This window comes from Mastacembelus armatus, chromosome 13 (genome assembly GCF_900324485.2).
Source record: "Mastacembelus armatus chromosome 13, fMasArm1.2, whole genome shotgun sequence".
NCBI lineage: Eukaryota > Metazoa > Chordata > Actinopteri > Synbranchiformes > Mastacembelidae > Mastacembelus > Mastacembelus armatus.
In genome coordinates, this window is record NC_046645.1 from 10,919,585 (window position 1) to 10,939,522 (window position 19,938).

Sequence of the window (19,938 nt, forward strand, 5' to 3'; positions counted from 1 at the left end):
TTGCACTACAAATTAATCCACTACAGAGCCAGTGTGTGGATGAAACGGTTGAGGAACCGTGTGCGTACTTCAACAGGTTTTTCCACCCTTATAGTGCAGAAATCAATTTAAGCTACTAAGAAGTTTTTGACTTCAGGCTTGTGGGAAGTAAATTACATTGATGGTATAAAGCCTGAAATTAGATGTACATCAGGTTTACTCCAGGACAGGCTGCAACATTACTTGAAGCTAAAAGTTCAAGTAGAAAGCCATGAAATGAAAAATACAGATTATCATCCATTCACTGGGTGCTTTTGAGATTTGTGAAATAGATACATACTCAAATTGCCACATGAAAACATAATCCCACATTCTGCTATGTGGTTTACAGGTTTCTGATTTCACACAAAAAGTTCAGCTGCTCTTTTGAAGGATGGGTTCTCCATTTTTCAAGTGTGTCTCAAAGTATCAGGAAGGTGAACAATGACAGGATTTGTCGGTTGTAATCACTCAGTTCATGGGGATGAACTGATGGGGGGGATGGGGGGATTCACAGTCCCAGTTCTGTGCAAAATAGACACCAGAGTTTGTCTGATGATTATATTAGTTAACAAAGATTTTTTAAAAATACAAATAAAATGTTAATAAAATAAAATTTGGTTTCCATGCACAGATGTAGTGGGCAGATAACTGTAATGTGTTCATTTGTCTATTACAGATTACTTAAGTCTCACCTTTAGCTTAGGATAAACCTTTGAATACATTCTTTCATGGATGGGGCTTTAAAACAGACTTGAAAATCTACGAATTTATCCTTTAATACAATCAGCAGCTTGTTTGTACATACATTTTTGTTGTTTTTTTTTTTAACTGAAAAGTATGACCTTAAACTGTCCAAACTGTGCTTGCAAACATAAAACAGCCTGAGGTAGCAGCTCCACCACCTCCTGCCTCCTGAGAGGATCAACCCCAGAAAGGGCCCGTGCTGCCTGTATTTAGGGCTCGCAGAGGTTGATAATAATCAGCCCTGCCGTGGCCAGCATCGTCAGCACAGTCAGCTGCATCGCCTTCCTCTGCCTCCTCTTGCTCAGACTCTCCTTCTGCTCCTCCTGCATGCGCTGCTTCCTGGCTCTCATGTCCCTCTCCCTCTGCAGCTGCTCCCCGTAGTGCGCCTGATAAAATGCCTCAAAATCAAACATCGGCCTCCCTCCGGCCTGGGAGAACCGCCTGGTTCTATGTTGATACTGCTGCTGCGGGGAGCCTGTGGATCTGGTCGCAGGCTCTTTGGAGGGCGGTCTTCCTGCACTTCGGATGTCTGACTGGCTCAGGATGCCCCGGTCGTACTTCCTCCTCAGGCTGAGGTTGCCCAGGACGGTGTAAGCCTCGCTGATCTCGGAGAAGCGCTGGGTGGCCTCCTTGCTCCCCGGGTTCTTGTCCGGATGGTAAATGAAGGACTGCTTGTAGTAAGCCGTCTTGATCTGGGACTGTGTGGCACCAGGGGACACTTTGAGGACGTCGTAATAGGCCGTTCTGCTCCTGTGCAGCAGGGGGCCATCCTCTGAGCTGCTGTCTGTCCTCCAGCTGTAGTTTCTAGTTGTTGGAGCTGGGTCGGGGTTTAGTTTCAGCCCCCTCAGGCTCGGGCGGTACCCTGGTCTCTCTGGTCCCTGTTCTACCAGCAGTGAGCTGACAGTGCAGAAGTCTCGGAGCTGCTGATGGGACCTGAAGGCTTCGGGGTGGAAGGAACCGGCTCCTCTAGTCCAGGTTGTCAACATGGAGGCCAGCAGCTTGTCCTGGAGGACCAGTCCGTCACAGAGGCTCAGGGCTGGTTTCCGAGCGTGCATCCGGGTAAAACGGAACGGATCCCGCTCTAAAGACCAGTTTTCTTGTTTATCTGTACTTTGTCTCACTCCGGAAAGTTTCTCTGAGTCGCTGCGTTTTGACACCGACTGAACTTCTCGTTGACCGAGGTCTAATCCTTCTCCAGTCCGACTGTACGGTACCAGGGCAGACCCGGAACGTCGTCCCGTGCACACCGGCCCAGTCCTCCTGACAGCGGACACCCGGTAAACCCCACAGCCCAGCCTCGGACTGACCTCTGCCATTTTACCGGGAACGGGCCAGAGAACAGCCGCAGCGTCACACGACGAAGAACCAATTGGAGTCAATGTTTACAGGAAGTGCTTTTATCTGACCAATCATTTAGCAGGGAAAAGGTTACGTATTTGTTTCGTAAAGTTTAGGAAAGACGCTGTGAATGAAGAAACCAACAAATAAACACACAAAAAACAACAACTCATCCTGTTATAGTTTGATTAACAGACAACTGCATTATTTTATTTGGTATTTTATGATTTTTACTGGGACTTTATTTTATGTATTAATGGAAATGGTCAGCAAGAAACCCACCACTTACTAAACCACATATAGAAACCAGTGATAAAAGTCAAAATCAAAAAGTAAAAAAAAGACTTCTATTTTTAGAAAATCTAATCTGAAATAACCTAACACTAAACAGATGTTCTTCATTTGTGTGTTTGTGTGTGCGCGTTTAATTTGTTTAATTAAGTCTGTTTTTCCTCTCTGGTATTCATATAAGCACATAATTGTTAGTTTGTATTCTATTTGTTTTGTAATTGTAAAAAAATAAACAAGGGGAGAAAAACACGCGCCGACGTCGCCTTTGAATGACGTCATCCACGTGTGACGCTATCACGTGTGGCTCCTGTACGACTACAACATTTTAGCTCGTGTATAAAGTGAGATCCCAAGTCATTGTTCATCTGCCGACAGGAACTCACGCACAGGGAGAGCCATGACCTCCAGCTGTCGGCGGCCTGAGCACACAGCTCCTCCAGATGTGGTCGGTGACTCGGTTTTTGCTGTTTCTAGCTGCTAGGCTAACGATTGTCTTAGCTGGAGTCTATTGGATCTTTAAAAGTCTCTTTCTCTTTAGCCTGTCAGCATTTAATAAGCGAGTTAGACTATTGTTTACTGAACGACAAGCTGGTAACTAGTTAATTAGCTCAGTTTTGTGCCATGTACAGACGGAAAGTGTGACACAGTGGAGTCTGTTGTGTTATTACTGAGCAGTAACTTCAAATGTTAATAATCTGATGTGTCGCCTCCGCAGTTCTACAATGAAGAGGAGGCAAAAAAATACTCTCAGAAGTGAGTCTGGATGTTGTTTCCTGTGTGGGTCAGTGAGTAAATCTCAATGCCACAGGGAGAAAATCTTTCGGTGGAGGTTAAAGTTTGTGGATTTGAAAATTTACAAATCTTTTATTTGAAAAATTTGAAAATAATTTTGAAATAAAAGTTTAAAAGCTTATGAATCCTATCTTGGCTGATAATAATGCATCATAATATATTTGTTGATTTTGTTTTGTATAATTTGAGTAACAAAGTAAGAAACACATTCTGATCTAGTTTAGTAATAAATTCTATATTTGCCTTTGCAATTACTGGGGTATAAAGTAGCAGAAAACTATATACTGTACTATATATGAAATACTCAAAGTAGACATCAACATGGGTTCTGGGATCTTGTGATGCACCAGATGCAAACCATCAATTTATTTTATTTTAAAAAACTGCAGAATGATTGAAAACAGTCAGCTTGTATTGAAGAGGTATTTTATAAATGTGGATTATTCACCAAGAATTTCTTTCGGTAAAGAGATAATAGAATAAAATTAATCGATCATCATGATTTTAGGTTGGGCTTTGTTTCTAAATATATATGTATATATGTGTGTGTATATATATATATATATATATATATATAATGATCTATCACAGTTCCCTGTGTGAATGTGAACTTTCTGTGGAGTAGCTGAAGAGAGATATGTCTTAAACTCTATTAATTCCCCATGTTAAGGTTGATTTTGTTTGTTTAAGAATTTTTGTGTTGTCAAAGGTCTCATGTGAAACTGCAGTTTAAATCTCTGTGTGTTTTGTTGCTTTGACAGCTCTCGAATGATTGAAATCCAGACCCAGATGTCAGAGAGAGCTGTAGAGCTTTTGAACCTGCCGGAGGGACAGCCCTGCTTCCTGCTTGATGTGGGGTGAGTGAGTGATACTGTGCTCACCTGCACTGCACTATTTATCTGATTAAATCAGTCTCTGAGTTGGTAATTTCTGTGTTAAAACCAGCTTTATCTTAGCCTGAGCAAAGATAAAATATCAGTATAAGTGTATATATATTCATATAGCCATGCATCATGTTTTATTGTATATCCTCTGCCATTTAATTTAGGCTTTTTAATGTTTGTGAAAAAAGAACATGTCTAATTGTAGTGTTTTGAACACACCAGCAGCATCAAGATGACATAAATGTGGAGTTTGAGTTTGGATGTTTCTGAAAGCTCTGACGTGAAGATATTATGGAGTTATGGTGGTTTTTCTGTTGTAAATGTAATTTACACTGGTTAATGTAAAGTGTTTGAAATGACAATACTAAATGTCTGGGACTTTGGTCTGAATGTGACATGTGACTTATCCTCTGTGTGTCAGGTGTGGCTCTGGGCTCAGTGGAGACTACCTGTCCGAGGAGGGACACTACTGGGTTGGAGTTGACATCAGCACTGCAATGCTGGGTTAGTTTGGTGCCATTAGATTAGGAAAATTAGATAGTTTTGAAAAACATATCAATGTAATATCAATATGGTTAGAGTTTAAATGTAATCCATTCCTGGTCTTTAAAAATAGCTTAGAGTTAAATGATATAATATTTATGATGGTGCACTTTTGGCTTATTGGCATATGTCACCAGTAATGAGTCTCATAAACCTTCATGTCAATGTTGTCTGAAAACATTAATAACTCTGGTCTACAAATATATTATGGAGCATAATTACACACCTCCCTTCTAATTTTGAATTATTGTAATGCAATTTTGACCTGAAGCTGTATCTTGGAAACTGGAGCCAGTTAACTCTCAGGACTTAATTTTCCTTTATTGGTGACACAATTCTGATTAAAAACTTAGCTACTTTCATTACTGAGGCTTTCTCCTTGTAGACCAGTGTCATGTTTTCCCTAACACGTTCCTTCCTGTCCTCTCTATCTCTATGACATTTTGGCATAATTTTCCATGTTTTTTTTTTTTTTTTTGGGTTGTAAATTTAGTTTAAAATGAGCTGTGGATAAACTGATGACACACTGGACAAATGTGAATATCTTTCTGTGATAGATGTTGCACTGGACAGAGAAATAGAAGGAGACCTGTTACTAGGAGACATGGGCCAGGGGATGCCTTTCCGACCCGGTACCTTTGACGGTTGCATCAGGTGAAAGCGAGGTTATGTTTAAAAAAAAAAAAAACATGGCTTTTCCCCACATTCAATTTGAATCTTTTCTGACCTAGATTGTGATGTACCTAATGCATTATTCCCTGACAGTATCTCCGCCTTGCAGTGGCTCTGTAATGCTGACAAGAGGACACATAGCCCTCCGAAGAGACTCTATACCTTTTTTAGCACTCTGTATTCTTCTTTGGTAAGACGAAAAAATTTAATATCCAGATCTAATATTTTGTGATGAAAACCTTTACTGATATCTCCTCGCTCTGTCTTTCAGTCTAGAGGTTCACGTGCAATTTTTCAGCTTTATCCAGAGAATTCAGAGCAGGTGAAAAAGGAAAAAAAAAACATTGTGCAAGTCAAATCTGATGTTTTATCCAGATTCACTCACTCACTCAGTCATCTTCTTTCCTCTTTAAAGCTTGAGCTCATCACATCACAGGCCATGAAGGCAGGTTTCAGTGGAGGCATGGTGGTGGATTACCCCAACAGCAGCAAGGCCAAAAAGTCAGTAGCCATCCGAAGCGAGGCTTTTATTTTGACATGTTCAGCTGCAGCCGTCTGCAGTTAATTTCTTCTTAATAGCCTGTGAAATTAGAAGCTATGTACTCGCAACACAAGACTAATTAGAACAGGATGACAGCCGCATTGACTCAACTGTTTGTCACATTAGGCTCGTGATGAATCATTACACACTGATATGTCTTGACTGATTTACCTTTTCACACATACATAACGTGTTGTTTACAGGTTCTTCTTGTGTCTGTTTGCTGGAGTAACTGGAGTCCTTCCAAAAGTAAGAAGCACAGGAATCAGCTGTGTGTAATGTGGATTGTTTTGATTTGTTTAAGCTACATTATATGACACTCATCTCGTTCTGTTCGGTCCAGGGACTGGGATCAGAAACTTCAGAAAAAGCTGTTTCAAACCAGGTCCAATATTCAGGACAAAGGTAAGAACAGTCACAAAGCAGCAGTGGAGGTTGCAGTATCACGTTTATTGGCTGTGATATTATTGATTATTAATCAACATGGTTGGATGAAGCACAGTTTGATTCAGTCACTTGAGTTTTTAGATAGATTTATTTGTTGGTGGGTGGTTTTTATTCTGAAGCATGCAATGCTGTGAGAAGCAGGAAGAGGCAGATGGAGGGAAAAATTAATAGAATATTTTTAACTTTTTTTTTTTTCTTCATGTGGTTACAGCAAATGTTTCATATGTGGCCACTGAAATGCAAATGTGAAAGATTCTGTACATACCCCAAATGTATGAGATGCTGGAAAATATAAAAAAATATAAGGATTTACTGCTTTTCTTTATCTTAAATCTTTTAGTTGGACAAAATAAGTAATTTTAAATTTGCCAAACAGACAAAACAAGAGGAATAATCAGCAGATTTATTGGTAGTGAAAATAATCCTTTGCTTTGCCTGTTCATTTCTATTAAAATAGTCATTTAAAAACAGTTGGTTTCCTACTAGTAGCATAGCATTCAGGTCTTGGCGTTCATACGTGCAGGTTCAGTCATACCTGTCTTGATGAATCCAAATGACCGAGAGAAATCTAACAAAGGGTCGTTGTCCTACCTGTCTTAAAACCCTGTCAGGCTGGTTTTCCTCCCTTTCACATAGTGATATCTAAGTTGATTTTCTTTGTTAAAAAAACTACTGTGTTAGTGACATCTTGCAGAAAACAAAAAAGTGAATTTTAAGCAACCTAATCAGCTACATTTTGTCTTTGTAAAGATGCCGTTTTAAGAACATGAAAGGAAAATCGGGGAAGAAGGGACGAGACTGGATCTTGGAGAAGAAGGAGAGGAGGAGAAGGCAGGGACGGTACGTACATGACCAAAATCATTGCATTCAAAATCCTATGCTAAAATTTTCAAGCTATGAAAATGATAATATATTTAAAATAAGCTTTATCTTCATCGCCCTCGCCGTGTTGTGTTTTGTAAAGCTTACTGACGCCTCCTCTCTCTGCTGGCCTGCAGGGAGGTTCGAGCCGACACAAAATACACCGGACGTCAGAGGAGACCTCATTTCTAGCCGTGACTCATGCAGCTGTGCCTTCATTAGCTCTCGCCTGCTCCCCGCTCCGCTCCACACACGCAGCCACCTCTGGAGCAGCGGAGTGCTTGGACTTAATTTCTCAACACTTTGATTCAAGAGACGCAAGGGTGAAACGCTCTTACGGTCAATTGGTTTTACATTCGATCAAGTGTTTGGCCTTTTGTTTCTCACAAATGAGGTTGGATGCAGTCTCCATGTTCACGCTGACACAAAACACAGTGAAGACGAAGTAGACATCTATGGCACCAACAATAGGATTAAAGCAGTTTTTAAAATAAAATGATTAAATGTCACTTTCTCGATTTCAGCAGTTTATTGTATCATCTGCAGTGTTTTCAAAATGAAACCAAACGAAAACGGCAAAAACAAAAAGCATCTCATGGTCTTGTTACAGAAGCTACCCTATAAAAGATGTGCAAAATGAAACATATAGAACATGCAAATATGTGGGAACAAGCAGGTAGACTATTAATTCAGTGAGAATTAGAAAGATCCAGTATATACAAAAAAGGACTTTGCACATGAGGGGAAAAAGGAAGTGGTTTAGTAGTTTAGGACCATCACACCAGACATTAGATTTTAAATCCGGCTTCAGTGTTTATTTTCATTTAAACAAGTAATAAAATATTGTACATTAAAAAATAATATGATTTTAAAAACCCATTTGGCTGCAAAGACTAATGGCAAAAGACTTATAGTTGCCCAAATGTGACCAAGCTGTCTAACTAATGTATTCGTCTATATGGAGTCTGAAATCCTGAGGTTTCCAAAAGCTCTGGGGGATAATTTCCAGGTCTTCAGTTGCTTCCGTACCAACCTGCACCCCCGTGTGGCCGACAGAGGCCGCTGTACTCTGTGGCGCAATACAAATCACCTGGGCGTCATCTGAACCTGCTCAATCGATCAACCTAATCCAAGCCAGTTTGCCCTCCGGGGGGGGCGGGGGGTTCGTTCGTTTCTGTGTAAACCAACCTTCAGTCTGCCGGGCTGACCTTACTGGAACATCAGGAAAACTTAGGCTCATGTAAAAACGAATAAATAAAAGTCAATTAATGCGGATTTAAGAAGAAGTTGCGAGCGCGTAATGGGTTAACTGCAAAAGGCCTCGCCTCACCTTTCGTGCGCGTCACACGGGCTCTGTAAAGTGGTCCCACCATCCCAGCATCCAAACCAAAGGTGGGGAGAAAAAAAAAAAAAAAAAATCACCGCCTCTCGCCGCCGCCAGACGCTCCTCCTCGCCTCGGTCGGTCTCGCATCATCCTCTCGGTCTCCGCCCCGCCGCTCCATCACCACACTCATCCTGAAGACAACGGGAACTGAGAGAATAAGAGTGATTTACCGGCAAAACAGAGAGCCATGAAGGACCGCATGCAAGAACTTAGACATGTGAGTAACTACTTGCTTCTTTTCAATAGTCAGTATCCACCCATTCTGACAACAGATGCTTTTATTTATTTTTATTTTTTAAAATCCGCTTTCAGAGGATATTATAGCGTTTTCTGACAGCGCAGGTCCACAGAGCAGGGTGCGCTGATTGAGCAACAGTTGTGACTCTCTGATGGAGGCAGAAATGTTCTTTTATCACGGACAACAGGCGCGTATTGCTGGTGTTGTGCCAGTAAAGCAGGACAAAGTCCGGATAAACGAGAATGATTTCATTCTACCTCATTCTCCCAATGAAAAGTCACGTGGGTCGTTCTGCTTTTATTCAGAAATCATTAGTTCCTTTGCTATTAGAGGACTCCCCCTGGGACTCAAGAGCGAGTTATTGGAGAGACAATTTGCACTTAGCCGGATTTTATTTTATCTGGGCAGGGTCATTTATTTAATAATCCTTATTAAAACGTGGCATTTGATTAGTCTTTGAGGAATAAGTAGTTATCCAGAATCAGAGTTAACCTGTGTGGAAATATGTCCCCGGTGCAGAGCTATGATGACGGCCAACCAGGAGGCTGAGCTCCCCCAAAGGAGACCTGAACTCCCCAAGATTAACAGAACCTGAAGTTTGTGTTCTTCTAAACACAATTAGGCTTTTAGCGATTCTGACCCCAAATTCACAAAGCCAAGTGCACAATCTAGTGCGTCTATAATCAGGCCTACATGTGCGCGCCCCTGCCGGGCCAAGGCGCCTGACTTTGACTTCTGTGGCTACTGTGCGTAACGTGGTCGATCTGGACATGTGCACGCTGTTTTTTTTTTTTTTTTTTTTTTTTAGTATCACGGCTCCTATGTGCGCAATTACTGTATGTGCATTTGGTGTCAGCGACTGGGCAGATTACTGGAGCGCACATCCATCCAGTGCATTCTGTTCACCTGAAACAGCCTTTCATCATTTCACAGCCCCCCCCCCCCGAAAGCCACTGTATCATTTGAACACTGCTCCGGTGTATGAGCTAGTGTGTGTGTGTGTGTGTGTGTGTGTGTGTGTGGTTTGATCGATCAGGTCATATGGATGTGTGATTGGAGTGGGAAATTGGCCCCTGCTCTCCAATTTCACCTACTACGTGTCAGCCTTCTGCTCATCGAGGGTGGCCTCCTCCGAAAACCTTTTATCACTCACACTGAGCACAGTGTTTTGGCCATTTCCGCAGCTGTGGTGCAGATTATTAGGGCTCTATAAGGTGAGAAAGACAAGAACATTGTTCTCACCCATCAGATTCTCAGTCTCTTTACCTCCACCCTCAGTCCTTCATTCTCAAATCATGATTAAAAAAGCCTTAGTCTTTGAATATTCCCTTTTGACCCATAGTCTGTCTGTCTATCTATCAGAAGTGTTGTCCTCCATAGGAATGCTGTTTTTGAGCTGCTTCATACAGTATATGGGCTACTGTATTCGTGTGTGTGCGTGTGTGTGCGTGTGTGTGTGTGTGTGTGTAGTATAATGGTTGGATGTTGTCAGATCTCTGTAATTGGCAGCTGAGTAGAGAGAACGAATTTTCAGGTCCTCACTTTTCAGTGAAGACGTAGCAATGAATTGGACTCCAGGGAGACAACCCAGCTCTACCTTGTGTGTGTGTGTGTGTGTGTGTGTGTGTGTGTGTGTGTGTGTGTGTGTGTGTGTGTGTTCAAGCGAGGTGTGTCTCCACTGCCATGCTGCCTCCTCACAGTGCTAGGAAGGTGCAGCTGTGCAGAGCAATAGCCAAACTGCTCCTCACCAGCTTCAGAGAGCAATCTCAACCAATATTCAGTCAAAGCGTTCGGGGTCGGCAGGAATTACATGTCAGCTGCTGATTCCACTTTCTTTTATTATTTTTGATCATATCTTTCATGTCTCAGGAATGGCAGCTGGAGACGCTCCAGCCAGACCAATTTCAGGCAATCCGGACCAAATAAAATTGAAGTAAATTGCAAGTCGCAGACTGTTATTTCCCATCAGTGCTAGATTAATATTGTTTCCCATTTACAGCCTCAAGTTAATGTGGCTTCTTGAAACACACAGACATCGCTCAGCGGGTCTGGACATCACATTACAACAGCACAGTGTAGGATACATGTGTGACTGTATACAGGTTCTGGTGCTCTGTGGATCAGGGCTGCAACTAATGATTATCTTTTATTTCTATATCATTTCTTTTAGAGAAAAAGTTTCAAGGACTCCAGTTCACATCTTCTGTGCTGAGGTGTGATGGTGAAAGCTTTACAACCAACACTTTAAATGGTTATAGCACCCTGCACCAAACCTTTTACTTTGTAGGTATCGATGACTGATAGTTACCGCCTTCTCTGAGACACACTACAGCTGATTGGATGAACTTTGCTTTAGTTTTCCAAGCTGGAAAAGTTGTCAGCTGTTCCTGTAATACTATCAATACATTTCAAAATCTTGCATAAACATTTAAATTTGTGATAGGAAACGGGTCTTTCGTCTTTGTCTGTCTAGTTTTTAAACGTTTTGAGATAACAGCATTAAGAGAGTCCCTCACAGAACCCTCACTTCCTCCTGGTAAGGGATTTAGGTTCTGCATTACAGGGCTCTTAGAGAAAACTGGTCCCTGGTAACAACTTGCAGTGGCAAAGAGCAACCTTGACTTCAGACACAGTCTCAATAAATAAATATCTACTGCCTAATGCATATTATGCTGAGTGGCACACATTCAAGGTAGTTAGAAAACTGATCCCTGTAATGTGTAACAGTGTTCTCAGATATCTCCTAGTGCACGGTTCCTGATGGGGGCTATAACAAAATCAGAGGTCACCTATTAAATTAGCTTTCCAACTCTCAGCAAGCTGCTTCCAGACTGTGTTCTCAAGCACAAAATATAATAAGTGGATAATGTGGATTGGGGTTAGACATTTTTTTTTTTGTCTATGCAGCAAAAGTCAGAATTTACTTGGACAGTATTTATCTAAATAAAATCTAGTGTGAATTCTTTCTTGGTATAATTGTTAGATGCACTGATCTTTTTCTTTACTGACACTGATTCTGACATTTCAACTCAGGGTATATGGTGATATGAGGCACCAATCTGAAACCTGGGCTGTTTTTTTTCCTATTGTAAATTCTGTATATCTCCATGCGTGGGATCATTTTTATGACCAGGCACTGCTGTGGCACTAAAAACCAAGTCTGACAGCCATTGCGACTATGAATAGTGGAAAAAATAGGACTGAGTTATTGTGGGATTTGACATCTGGCCAATTCCTGACCCATTCTTGTTAAAGTTGAAACTTTGAAAAGTTTTTCGTTAGGCGTTTCATTTAGGAAGACTTGTTGTCTCAGATCTGAAAAAACTTGGTTTGGTGCTATATTTTGTCAATTTCTTGATTCTGGACTAAAATTAAGTGTAAATGTATCTGTAAAGACATTCTTTAAATATTAATTTTTACATATACACCGAGTCTGGAGACATCAAAACAACTGACAACAGATTTCGTTGCTTCTATGTTTTTTTTTTTTTCTTGTGTGAGTGTGTGTGTGTGTGTTTTGCAGAGTCACGCTGCAAGTTTACTCACCCATGTGCCAGTGTGTTATTTTGGCAGGAAATTGAGTTTTGCTCATCTTTGTGTAAGGGTGCAAGTGCTGCTCCAACACTGCCCATATGCACATAAAGCTACTTTATGAGCTCAGTACCTGCCTACAACTCTGTTCGTACAATAGCTCATTAGCCTGCTGCCTGAAGCTGCCAGCCCCAATAAGTAAAACGGTCATACAGCCTCTCCCCCTTCCACCTCATCCCATCACTCCTAGTCGGCCCCGCAGTGATTCTGTGACAGATGGCGTAGATATGATGTGTTTGTCAGCCTTCTTCGAGCTCTGAAACCAAAGGGAAAACATACTGATGAGGTTATTACAGATTTCACACATCATGGAGAATGTAATCAATCAATTCTGAGTTACTCATTTAGGCTGCACCTGTAACAGGTCATTTTGGCTTTATATCTCCTCATTTTTTCCTGACATTTTATCAGCCCCACTCTTATTTTGTTGTTGGTTTTTTTCTGTCTCGTCATTTGATTGACCATATCGGCCTCTTTCTCATCTCTCTCTTTAACAGTAATAATTCTTTGTTTTCTGTCATCCTCTCTGTAATGGTAAGTTCCTTCATTATTCTCTTTGCTCTTGTCCTATCACTCATTTATCAGATGGCCTCCCCTACATTTTTCCTCTCCTTTCTCACTCTGATCTGTTCTGTGTGGCCTTGTTAGTTTGTTCAGTCAGCGCTTTTTGTGTGTGTGTGTGTGTGTGTGTGTTTTGTACGGTGAGGGTACTCACTGTCACTGCCTGTTTGGTGTTAGAGTGACACATTAACTAATAGGGTAGATGTGGAGCACAGACACAGATACCCTGTGTGACTTTTACTCTGTTTCTCTCTCTTTTTTTTTTTTATCTCCTATTTTTTTTTCATCTGCTCACATCCAACTCCCCTTTATTCCATGTCTTTACTTCTTCATCTGTTCTTGAAAAGATCTGTTGTCTGTTGACACATCTTCAGTGATACAAGCAGGAAGAAAAAAGTGCCACTTTGGTTGCTGTGGAACTAAAGAGTGATCCTGGAGCGTCAGAGGTTTTATTTGTCCTCATACAAAACCTCAAGCCTCTGTAAACTCTTGGACTTGTGGTTTGTCTTTGGTTGTGACCCACAGATGAGCCTTTATTGTTGAGTGTGGGGGGTAAAGTAGCAGTTAAATATATTGTTAAAGAAAAGGATCAATTTTATTGATCCCACAGTGGGGAAATTAATCTGTTATAGCAACACATGGGTAGAAGAAGTGCAAATAAAAGTACAACGTATATGTGTAAAATAAGATTAGAAAAATACATATATACCTATGTACATATACAATAGTGTGAAATCAAAAAATACTCAGGAAAGTTAATAATTTGTTCAATATACATATTGCACACATATGAGAATATATATACATATAGTACCTTATCTACTTATCTACAGTCTGAATGCTGTAGGGACAAATGGCCTGCAATGGTGCTCCGTCCTACACTGTGCCTCCACAGTCCCATACAGGGGGTGAGAGGTGATGTCCATGATGGATGTCAGTTTATCTAACATCCCCCTCTCACCCACCTCCTCTATGTGGTCCAGCACAGAGTCTGGGACAGAACAGGCCTTGAGTGGTGTGAAGAAGGGTGGGGTTGGTGGATGAGGGAGTGAGGTCAAAAATCAAATCTATTGAAAAATAGATTCAGTTCATTTGCCCAGTCTCTGATTACTAGCTCTCTGCCCCCGCCTGTGAGCTATGTTAGTGTCTGACATCACCACTATTAAACACAGTATGAGAAAGGCAGAAGCATACACACAAACACATTGTTCATCAACACATAGAGGCTGCATAATTGCATTAATGAGCCATGAAATGAGTGTGACCAATCTGGCATTTCACCAGGGACTTGTCTGTCTTTGCAAATGAGTTGACAGTTGCAATGATATGCAATATCTGTTGGCTGCTAATGGCTATTTTTGAACACACACACAACAGCATCCTTACCCATACCAGTAACGCGAGCTGCATCCTACCTGTGATATTCTGCGAACCAATGCGTTGTGACATCGGTGTCACTTTATTTCTGCACTAATTGGTTTTGTAGCGTTGAGGGCTAAAGTTGTGTTGCTTGTTCTTCTGCCTCAAAGAGTAGCAGGTCCCAAGGCTTCAGCTCCTGCAGATCCTGGTAATAAACAAAGATGATTCCATAAGCAAACCTTCTCTGTGTATTGTGGGAGAATTAACTTCAGGTCATCTGTGTTACCTCTGCTAAAATTGAATTTGTAATGTCCTGACCTCTGCTTTCACATTTCTGATAATTGATGACAGCAGAGTCATTATTTAGCAGTAGCTAACACCTTTGAACGCAGATACTTGTTGGAGATTAAAGCCTTTAAACAAAATTTACAACAATGTGACCTGTCACTGACCTCATTAGGCCCCAGAAAGCGCATGTCTATCTTGGCAGGGTGATAGGCTTGCATAATAGTACCAGTGATAATAATAACTAACAAGTCATCAAAGTAAACAATGACAGGTACTTTCTGAGCTGACATATCAATCATCAGGACAGTATCTTGCATTATATTCTATGATTTGACCTTTTTTCAGTAATTATGGTTTGGTTAGATTTCAGCACAGGAATAACACCGTTTGGAGATAGGGAAAGAAAACAATCTGAGTTTAAGTAACTGCTGTGTCTTGTTTGGTGCTGGATAGAAATTGCAGACTAGACTTCCTTGGACTCCATCTGATGCTGTTTTTCTTTGAAGGACAGGCTCATTGTGGCAGAGAGACGTTAAAGAGAATCAGAATTAATGTCTTGATTTCATTTTTAACATGGGAAAGAGAAAGAAATGTGTAAAGAGTCTTTGGCAATTAGACCCTATTGTGATTTTGCTATAGTAAAGGGGTAGTCACTCCATGAGCTGCACAGAATTGTCCCCCACATGGAGTCTAGACATTGGTGGTGGTGATTAAGTGAAGAGGAATGGCTGAAGATCTGGAGGGATGTGTAGTGGCACAGGAAACGTGGTCAAGGAAGGCAGCGTTGCCGCCACACTGAAATGAAAGCGGCAGGGAAAGTGGACAAGAAAGAAAGACCATCTACTTGAGAGAGAGGGATGAAAGACAGAGAGGGAAAGGGGGAGGAACAGCAAAAGGGGGATGCAAATCTAGGACAAGATGAACTGCAAAGGAAACATCAGGATCAAGTTGAATCTGTCGTTTTAGCCATGTGTGTATAAAAATCTAAATTAATGAGATGATGCTTTTCTCAGGACAAGGTAAAAGGACAGACACCGTAAAAACATGTAAGTGCAGGTTTGGATAAATAGCATAGTGGTGTGTTGAAGAAGAAAACAGTGAAGGTGTGAGGAGAGAGAACGAGACAAAGGTAACTGAGTCCATGTTGTGTGGGCCAGTTGCTGTAATGATTCTGTGGTGAAGCTGAAATCCAGAGAAGGAGGCGAGAGAATGACAGACAGGGAGAGCGAGAAAGGAAAAAAGCTAGATGATTAAAGGGGGAGGGCAATGAGAAGGATTGTTAGAGAAGGGGAATTGTAGCACATGCACACACTTTCGGTGTGTGCCGTTGCGATGGCAGTTCTTCATCTCCTCTCCCACCCACATGATTCTTCTTCGCGTATTTGCTGAACCGTGCTCTCTCCGTGGGCAAGGCTGATAAAACCATCTTGTTCTCCTCAGCCTAATCCGTTTTTTTTTCACTGGAACGCAAAGCATCTGCACTCGAGAAACTACGTTGATTTGGGCAAAATCAAGCAGAAAATTCAATCTAAGCAATCACAGCAAAAATAAAACATTAAAATATAAGGAAAACTTTACAACAATGTGCTAGAGATCCTAAGGCTGAGGCCTCCGAAGAGTAATGACCAAATCTCAACAGTAAAATAACCAAAGACAATCATGCAGTCATCTGCACAAACCAAATGCTACAAATACTGCTATCATTGGAAATTCACAATAAATGGGCACTAGTGGTTGGCAGTGAGTAATGTGATGACATTTAAAATGTGCTGGGAAATGCATAGCTCAATAATTAGACTAAATAATTTAGTCAGATTATTGGGAAATTTGGGCAGTACAGTGAATGAGTGGTCGGCACTGTTGCCTCACAAGAAGAAGGTTCCCGGTTCGAAACCCATCAGGGGCCTTTCTTTGTGGAGTTTGCATGTTCTCCTTGCGCTTGTGGGTTTTCTCCAGATACTCTGGTTTCCTCCCACAGTCCAAAAACATGTATGTCAGGTTGATTGGTGACTCTAAATTGCCCATAGGAGTGAGTGTGAGTGTGTGAGGTTGTTTGTCTTTATGTGGCTCTGTGATGGACTGGTGACCTGTCCAGGGTGTACCCCTGCCTTTCACCCAAAGGGAGCTGGGATAGGCTCCAGCAGATCCCTGTGACCCTAATTATGAAAAGCATGTACGGATGGTGAATTAATGAATACTGGGCCATTTAAAATTGTTGTAACTCTGTTTCCCTCACATTTTCAGTCTGACGTTGAGCTCAAGGACCACAGCTTTTGCTTTACAATATCCACTGATTGTATTTTCAATTAGCGCAAAATTTGTGCTGGCAGTTGCTAGGAGCAGTTAACGTTCATTACACTGATTGAAAAAAAATACGCCAACCCATGAGTAGTTATTTCCTACTTTTTCTACAGGCTGTCTGACAGTGGCAAAGCTTGTCTAGAAAATACTGCAGCTCATAAATATTTTGATTAAAACAACAAACATTGATCTGAATCGTTATTAGCATGCTATCAGCAGAAATGCATTAATCAGTTGGTGTACATGAGAAATAGACCACATTATATTTTTTCCAGCTCACTGCATTTGCTGAAATTCACACGGAATTAAAGATGGAGACGATGATTTTTCTTTGACGATTGTTGTCAGCGAGGAGGGAGAACAGTAGCATGAAATGGAAGGAGCGAATGAGGCTCGATCTATCCTGTGTCCTCTCATCACCCACACTGCTCCCTGGTTGTCCTGTTTCCATAGCTCTTCATTGTGTCCTCCTGTTCCATCTCACTCTGATAGTCATTCAGCCAGCAGGTCAGTCAGTCAGCTGCTGCATCAGCATCACCTCTGTGCCATCAGTGCTGTGCTTTTGTCATCTATTTCTGACAACAAAATATGATGGTTAGTTAAACGTCTTTCTTGCTCTACAGTTACATAATCATTCTCTTGTTGTAATTCATATTCTTGACTCTTCCATTGATTTTTTTTTTTTTTTTTTGATGAACTATAAATTTAATTCAGTTCCTGCACTTATAATAAAGTCAGTCTTCACTATTAAAATGTAAGTGAAAATGTATTTTGTGTGATTTTCACTTCCAGCTGTTTCCTGAATGTTTATAGAGTGTAGGTCTCTTGTTGTGTAGGTGGTGAATGTCCAAAGGGCTTGAGCATGAGAGTGAATATAGGCATGGCCATGACTATTTTTATAAGTGGGGATGTCTGTATGTGTCTTGTTTGTATCTTAGGGTCCAGTATGAGTTTTAAACTGAGGACAGTGCCAGGCCTCAAAGTGGTGATTGTGTTTTAATACTATTTTATTTCTCCTGTCTATTCACTGAAGTTCCATGTTTTTATTGTTGTAGCCATGATGATAAAGTTTCTGGAGATGCTCCTATATCTGGCAAAGGGAACTAAAGGACTAGTTCACTCAAATTACGAAATATTTGTTTTTCACTTACCTCTAGTTTTATTCTTATTTGCACAGGTTTGGGAAACCTGTCACCTGTCTCCTGCATGTGTCTGCATGGGTTTTCTCTGGGTACCCCGGTTTCCACTGTGATAGTCTTGTGATCCGTCCAGGATGTAATTTTTTGCCCAGTGTCAGTTGGGATTGGCACCAGCCCCTCCATGACTCTGGATGTTCCTTGATATGCAGTATAGGAAATGAATGGATGGATGGATGGATGACAGCCTTGAAGAAAACAGTTTCTAAGTCCATTTGATATTGAGGAGAATACCATTTATAAGTCAGAAACTGTAATTACAGTAATTACTATAAACATGAGCACAGCATAATTTAAGGGTTATGGGCTAGGGGATGCATTACATCAGCAATGAGTCCACACAATAAAACCTGTGTGTGCATGTGTGCGTGAATGAGCACACATCCATAATGAATGTTACCTAGCTGCATTATTATAATAAATTTGGTTATGAGCTCAATATTTCTCTGTGCAGCTGACACAGATATTTATGATTCAATTCTAATGGGACTGCAGGAAGCTGCTTGAATTGGCTGTAATACAAAGATGCAGGAAACAAGTCCGCTTTAATATGGAAACACAAAAGGACAATAACATACTGCCCACATAGGTTTCCATCTCTACTTGAACTGTCTCTCACCATTCTTCTCTGCTGTATTATCAGATAAAACTGAGAAGAATGCCTGGATGAATGCTGTTTTACTTTATTCCCTCAATCTCTCTTTAACCCGGCATCAACATCGACACACACTCTGCCTGCTTAATGCACATGTGATGTGACTTTCACAACTTTCAGTAATTCTTGTGCTGCTCTGTTTCCCCTCCTCTCGTCCATGCTGACAGCAACCTGTGCACTGGTGCTTTGTTTCATCTCTTACTCCCTTGCTTTTAAGCCATATTTCCTCCTCCCGTTTACAGTGGATGTGCAGGCACTGCCTTTTGTCTTAATGGAGCAACACCCTGCTGGCATGGGGCCTAGAACAAGTCTCTAATCTAATAAACAGCATAATCAGGCCACTACTCCTGCTAGAGTGTTTCACCTGAGTGTGAGCCTCAGAGGCACAGTGAAGGGCTACAGCCTAATGGGGACCAGCTTGCACAGGCCTTGCTCCCTCTGTGTTTACTGCCTGTTGTCAGTGTGTGACCTGTAGTGTGTATGTACAGTATGCAAATGCGGTTGAGAGCATCTTCTGCCTGTGGACAGTCGAGTCCAAGTCTGTAAGACTGAGCCAGGAGCGTAGTGCTAAAGGCATCTCCCAGTCTCTTTGTGGCTCAGCAGGAGCTTGAGATCTGGGTGGCGGTTGGAGGTTTGGGGTGCACCACTCAGTCTTCTCTTCTCTCTGTGGGAAATGCAGCATCTCTCTGTAGAGGCAAAACACACGACTGGTGATCTTGAAGCTTATTCTGATTCCCTTCTTGTCCTACTCTCCCTCCTCCTCTGCCTTCTGCTGCTGCCACCTAGTTTCTTTCAGCCTCTAGTCTGGAGTTCCTCAGATGCACCTCACTGCCATACCAGCACCAAACGTTTATTTATTAATGCCCGGTGAAGGGTTTTCTTCCAAAAGAGACGCACGCTAAGAAAATGGAACCCACCATATTGAATCTTTGCATGACAGCTGAAGGCCTTTAAGATTTTTTAAAATCAGGAATCTGTCTGTTGTTTTGGACAGAATTATTTTATTTTCCAAATATATCATTAATTTTAGTCATAAAGCATGTGCACCCATTTATATAGAAAGCATAAAACAATCCAGTTTTTGTTGAATTAAATATAGTTTGAGTGGGTTTAGATAATATCAGCGTGATCACAGTGGCTCTTCATTCCTCTCACTTAGATTTGTGCCAGTTGCGATCTCTTGCTGAAGTCTGTCATTGCAGATATTTTTCTCAAGAACTCTCTTTCACT

The 19,938-nt window shown here is 41.3% G+C and overlaps 3 protein-coding genes across 5 annotated transcripts in view; 2 read left to right on the forward strand and 1 right to left on the reverse strand.

Moving 5' to 3' along the window:
- Positions 1-791: 791 nt before the first annotated feature.
- dnajc30b (DnaJ (Hsp40) homolog, subfamily C, member 30b) lies at positions 792-2,102 on the reverse strand. Its single transcript, XM_026298996.2, has one exon. The coding sequence runs from the start codon at positions 2,079-2,081 to the stop codon at positions 975-977; it is 1,107 nt and encodes a 368-aa protein (XP_026154781.1). The 5' UTR covers positions 2,082-2,102; the 3' UTR covers positions 792-974.
- Positions 2,103-2,566: 464 nt separating this feature from the next.
- bud23 (BUD23 rRNA methyltransferase and ribosome maturation factor) lies at positions 2,567-7,643 on the forward strand. Its single transcript, XM_026298997.2, has 12 exons — positions 2,567-2,839; positions 3,110-3,147; positions 3,948-4,043; positions 4,492-4,574; positions 5,171-5,267; positions 5,379-5,475; positions 5,557-5,607; positions 5,701-5,786; positions 6,030-6,075; positions 6,170-6,231; positions 7,024-7,113; positions 7,272-7,643. The coding sequence occupies exons 1-12, from the start codon at positions 2,792-2,794 to the stop codon at positions 7,324-7,326; spliced, it is 849 nt and encodes a 282-aa protein (XP_026154782.1). The 5' UTR covers positions 2,567-2,791; the 3' UTR covers positions 7,327-7,643.
- Positions 7,644-8,610: 967 nt separating this feature from the next.
- Positions 8,611-19,938, forward strand: part of stx1a (syntaxin 1A (brain)) — a 49,330-nt gene continuing 38,002 nt past the window's right edge. For all 3 annotated transcript variants that reach the window (XM_026298582.1, XM_026298581.1, XM_033325536.1), the window contains exon 1: positions 8,611-8,736. In XM_026298582.1, the coding sequence (XP_026154367.1) occupies positions 8,707-8,736 (30 nt within the window). In that variant the 5' untranslated portion in view covers positions 8,611-8,706. The remainder of the gene's footprint in view (positions 8,737-19,938) is intronic.